Source organism: Monoraphidium neglectum, assembly GCF_000611645.1.
Source record: "Monoraphidium neglectum strain SAG 48.87 unplaced genomic scaffold scaffold01294, whole genome shotgun sequence".
Classification (NCBI taxonomy): domain Eukaryota; kingdom Viridiplantae; phylum Chlorophyta; class Chlorophyceae; order Sphaeropleales; family Selenastraceae; genus Monoraphidium; species Monoraphidium neglectum.
Window position 1 is genome coordinate 9,740 of NW_014012334.1, and position 4,916 is coordinate 14,655.

The window sequence follows — 4,916 nt, forward strand, 5'->3', positions numbered from 1 at the left end:
CATCGCGCTGTGCTCAGGGACCATGGCCTGCGCGGGCCGGGTGCGTCCAGGCCGATGACCACGGCCACTCCACTGGTGTTGCCTGGGCGCGCTGCATGCGCGCCCTGCTTTTTGGGGCTCCAGCTGCCACCCAGCGACGGGGCAGGGCAAGTGTCTCGCCGCTCACAGCAGACCCCATGGCGCTGACATCGACACGTGGACTGCATCATCGGGCTCACTGAATGGCGCACCCTGCCCTGTCTCACCCTGCCCTGCCTCACCCTGCCCCACCCCACCCCCTGGTCCCCGCCAGGTGCTTGCGTTTGACTACGGGAACGGCGCCTCGGTCCGCATCAGGGAGGGCCCCTTGGGCGACGGCCTGGGCGCGCGCGTGTGGGCCATCGCGCACGCGCTCTGCCGCGAGCTGGCGGGCGCGCCCGCGGCCGTGGCGGGGCTGGACGTGCTGGAGATCGGCGCGGGCACGGGGCTGTGCGGCATCGTGGCCGCGAAGCTCGGGGCGCGGCGCGTGGTGCGCACGGGCGGGCGGTGGGAGCGGGCCGCGTCACGCATCCCGGGAGCCGCGCGCCGCTCGTACCGCTTGTTCGTCGGTCCAGCCACGAAAGGTCTGTGCTCTGCAGGCACGGCGGCGGCCTCGAAGGGTGCTGAGACGAGAGCTTGCAGGCCTAACGCGGCAGCGCGGCGAGCCTCTGGCCGCCCCTGCTGAATCGCACTCTGTGCGCCCACCTGTGATCAATCACCCTGATCAGGTCCTGACAGACAACGAGCCGCCCGTCCTTGAGAACCTGCGCACGTGCATGCACCTGAATGCGGGTGCTGACGGCCGCAGCTGCCCAGGCACCAGCACCGCCGACCACGCAGGCCCGAGCGGCGGCGGCGGCCCGAGCGACGGCCTGTCGGGTGAGGGGCCGAGCGAGGCTGCGGCTGCCGACGGCTGCGGGACGGGTGCGGCGGCCGGCGACCGCGGCGGCGAGGAGGGCGGCGGCGGGCACTTCCACGGCATAACGGATGCAGAGTTGTTTGATGACGCAGAGTCGGTGGACGACCTGGATTTCTCTGAGCTGGCGTGTGCAGGCGGCAGCGGCGCCTACGAAGAGGGAAATGGCCACGGGCCGGGGCCGGGGGGCGGCGGGCGCGGCGCGGCTGGGGCGGCGCAGGCCGCGGCGGCGCGCGGGGAGTGGGAGGCGGCTAACATGGAGGTGCGCTTGCTGGATTGGCGGGACAGCCTCGACGTCCTGGACGGCGGCGGCGCTCGCGCCGACGCGCTCGATGCCGGCGCAGCCCCTGCGGCCGCGGCCGGCGGTGAGGGCGCCCCTAGTGTGCCCGAGGCGGAGAACTTTGCCCTCATTCTGGGCAACGAGACGATGTACGAGCCGGAGCATGCCACCCTCGTGGCGGCTGTGATTGCGCAACGCCTGGCGCCCGGCGGCCGCGCGCTGCTCTGCTCGGCCGTGCGCTTCAAAGACGTGTTTGAGGCCTTCCGGGCGGCTTGCGCAGGCCGCGGCCTGCGGCACCGATCGGCGCGCGTGTGGCCGCGGCCGGAGGACTGCGACGGCGGCATACTGCGGGATGACTACGACGGCGGGTTCCTGCTGATAGCGGTGGACTGGGCGGACACGCCCAGTTCAGACTGGCACCGCGACGACTTTGAGTAAACAATCGCACGGGAGCCACGTGATAGCGTGCAGGGGCTGGGGCGCAGCCACCACTCTGGGAGATACACTGAGTCTTAGAAAGGGTATGGTTGGCGGCAGCCTACGAGGGGCGTCCGCCTAAGGCTGGCGTCAGCACCTGTGCATCTGGTGCAGGGCGGCTCGACCGGCCAAGTACAACGCCACCTCTGAGGTGGTGATGCCGTCGGAGGCATGTGCGTGGTACCATTGACCATGCTCGCCTGACGCCCGTTTTGAGGCAGGATAATGCATTGACTGCCCATTTAGCCCGGTTTCAAAGGGATGTGCATCCGCTCAGGCTGGTTTCCGCACAGCTGCCCCACAGAGGCTGAGGTCGGAGAAGGTGATGACCGAGTGCGTGATCTGGTTATCCCGGTGCCGCCGTTCATTTACGGTTGGAAACGGTTCCCTCCCTTCCTGTACGGTACCGTCATTGCTAAAGCTCCAGATTCGTGATCCCAGTTCACCCGCATCTTGACGTACGTACGGTCACCACACCAGGCAGGACGCGTCGCGTTCTCCAGCCCTGCGACCCCTCTCAAGTCAGATATCGAACACCATGAGGTTTTCTCGGGGGGCGCTCCTGGTCGCCGTCTGCCTGATCGCGGGTGAGATGCGCGCGCAGCTCACGAGCGGGCTGGATTGGGATTGCAGTCTTCGAGTCTTGGCCCGGATTGTTACGACCAGCCAGTGACGCCACGTTGGACGTGTATCTGCATGCACTGCTGCGACTGCAAGGCCGCCGTTGGAGGCGCACGCAGGGTTGGTTTCCCTTTCGTCGCGCCCGAGTCAGCCTTGCAGCGCCGTAGCTGGTGACCGATAGGTGGCACGCTGTCGCGCGCAATATGGGCACGGATCGCCCTAAGGATGCAGCACACGCTGTAGTTGCACAGTGCAGCCATCCCAGCCCAGGTCAGACCTGCAGCGAGCCTGGCCCTCACCCCAGGGTCACCCCTGGCCAAGATGCTGATGTCATGCCCCACTCATGTTGCTCCCACGCAGCCTTTGCGGTCGCCAGCGCGGCGGACGCGAAGCCCAACCGCAAGCTCCTCGGGGAGAAGGCGGCGGACTGCTACGGCTGGTACTGCGGCGGCCGCGGCCGCAACTGGAACCGCGGACCCTGGAACCGCGGGTGGAACGGCGGCTTCTACCCCAGCTGGGGTGGCAGCTATTACCCCGTCTACGGCGGTGGCTGGTCCCAGGCCTCCGCCTCCGCCCAGGCCGGCAGCTTCGGCTTCGGCGGCGGCTTCTCTAGCGCCAACGCCTTCGCCAGCGCCAACGCCGGCGGGGTGGGTGCCGGGGCGTCTAGTGGCGGCTGGGACGCGCTTGCACGGATGCAGCGGTGCCCTGGCAGATGCATCTGCAACCTCGTGCGTCATGCACGGCGTCCGCCCGGCTGAAGCCCCCCTGCCACCCTCGCTTCCCACGCACACACAGTGGGGTCGTCGCTAAATCTTGCTTACGAGGACGCACAATGGCGAGCCGCCCTCTCAGCGGCCCTGCACATCGCCAAGGACGCGGGCTCACCAGGCCTGCCCTCTTTCCATAAGCCGGATGCCTGCCTACGCGCCAACGCCCTCTGCAACGCCACTGCGGCCCACGAAACCTATTCTCTCTGCGACCGCCCCGCCATCGTGCGGGCTGGCCGTGGCCCTCTGGCCCCGCTCAAGACGAATATTCGTTTCGCCCGCGCCCCATGTGCGCGACGAGACATTGCACTCGGCTTGGAAGGTAGGCAGGCGCCTCACCAGGCAGTTCCCACACGCCTCTTGTCGGGGCCGCTCACTACGCAGTCTCAGTGGCCCAGTGGGCGATTTTCAGTTGCTTTTGCGGTCGAGCGCCTTTCCTTTGTTATGCAACACACCAGCTGCTGCGACGGTCCTGGCCTGCTGCGCTTCCAATGAGTTGTCCCCCCACAGTGTAAATTGGTTGCCTTGTTTTTACATGGACAGGTCCCCAGGTTTGTCTGTTGTACACTGTAATATCAAATGCTTTCATATTAAGTTGACTGGCAGTTGTGAGGCGGCCCATTCAGCTCAAGTTCTGCAGAGCGCCTGCTTGAGGTTCCCTCGCCGCTGGCGCTTGCAGAATGGCCTGCATGCACATGACAGGCTCAAGCGTCAAAGCAACAGGCGTGAGCAGGAGTAATACAGCCCAAAGCGCACACATGCAATATCGTACACCGCCACACACCAGCCGTGAAACCGGCAGACTGCTGCTCTGCGCTCCTGGCGCAGGGCTGCCACCCAGTTATGAGCGTGGCGCCCCGGCCCAAGCCTGCACCGCCCATGCCTATGCTCCCGCTGCCGCCCCCATGCTGCGGCCTCGACGGCAAAGCGCGTCGCCCAAATTTGTCTGGAGCGCTGCGACTGCTGAGTGATGCGCCACATCAGCGCGGCGCCACAGCATCAGAGGGAGGGGTCCTTGATGACCTGCGGCTGGAAGTCGTGCCGCACGTAGCTGCCCAGCAGCTTCGCGTACATGTCGTACCGCGCAGTCATGCGGAACCCCCACTTATCCTTGTACTGCCTGGAGGGGGAGGGGGTGCGGGTGGCGACCGCGCGTGTTGCAGGCGCCAGCCGAGCGATCAGCCCGGCTCTGCATATTGTTTGGGGCTGCTGTTTCAAGGCGCAGTCAGTCGTGGCAGCCGCAGCTCACAGCCGCAGCAGCGGCGGTAGGCAGCAGCACCAGCTCTGGCCGCCTCCCATTTCTGCCCTCCCCCCCTTCCCAACAAGTGATCAGTAACCCACCTGCAGAGGTTGAGATCAAGATCAGCCACCATGAGGCCGTCCATGTCGCGCGCAAGGGAGGGCGTGCGGCTGGCGTCGGGGGCGGCGACGTAGCTGGAGCCGTAAAAGTGGCCGAAGTCCTGCGCAGGGCGGGGGATCAGGGGCGGTCGTGTGCGCACGGAAGAGTCAAGGCAAGATGACAACGCACTATGCCGACCCAGAAACGAGAGCCAACAACCCCTCAGGGTCAGAGCGCGAGTGCAGGGGCCCCGAACCGCGCGCTGCGACGGCCAGTCGGCCGCTCCAAGGCGGGCGTCGCCCCGCGCCCCGGCCGTCGTTGGCCGCAGCGGTCCTCGGCCGCGCGAGCGTGCGTGTTGATGCGCGCTCTTGCCTTGTGCGCGGGCTTGCCGTCGCCGCTGGTGAACTCGCGGGGGAACGTCTCCGTGCCGACGCGGTTGATGGCCGCCACAAAGTAGCTGGAGGGGGGGGGGGGGTCGAAAACAAGGGGTTTTGGGGG

At 67.1% G+C, this 4,916-nt stretch overlaps 3 protein-coding genes across 3 annotated transcripts in view; 2 read left to right on the forward strand and 1 right to left on the reverse strand.

Annotated features, from left to right (window-relative positions):
- Positions 1 to 22: 22 nt before the first annotated feature.
- Positions 23 to 1,652, forward strand: MNEG_7360 (hypothetical protein; the record flags this gene model as incomplete). The annotated part of the gene is made up of 3 exons (XM_014044167.1): positions 23 to 40; positions 293 to 508; positions 747 to 1,652. 3 exons carry the CDS (start codon positions 23 to 25, stop codon positions 1,650 to 1,652), a joined length of 1,140 nt encoding a protein of 379 aa, XP_013899621.1.
- A 577-nt stretch (positions 1,653 to 2,229) lies between these two features.
- On the forward strand, positions 2,230 to 3,122 carry MNEG_7361 (hypothetical protein; the record flags this gene model as incomplete). Its single annotated transcript, XM_014044168.1, has 3 exons — positions 2,230 to 2,278; positions 2,673 to 2,959; positions 3,108 to 3,122. The coding sequence occupies 3 exons, from the start codon at positions 2,230 to 2,232 to the stop codon at positions 3,120 to 3,122; spliced, it is 351 nt and encodes a 116-aa protein (XP_013899622.1).
- A 956-nt stretch (positions 3,123 to 4,078) lies between these two features.
- MNEG_7362 (hypothetical protein) overlaps positions 4,079 to 4,916 on the reverse strand; it is a gene marked incomplete at both ends in the record, with an annotated part of 2,085 nt that continues 1,247 nt past the window's right edge. The window contains 3 exons of the mRNA XM_014044169.1: positions 4,079 to 4,199; positions 4,421 to 4,513; positions 4,675 to 4,875. Of these exons, the coding sequence (XP_013899623.1) occupies positions 4,079 to 4,199; positions 4,421 to 4,513; positions 4,675 to 4,875 (415 nt within the window). The remainder of the gene's footprint in view (positions 4,200 to 4,420; positions 4,514 to 4,674; positions 4,876 to 4,916) is intronic.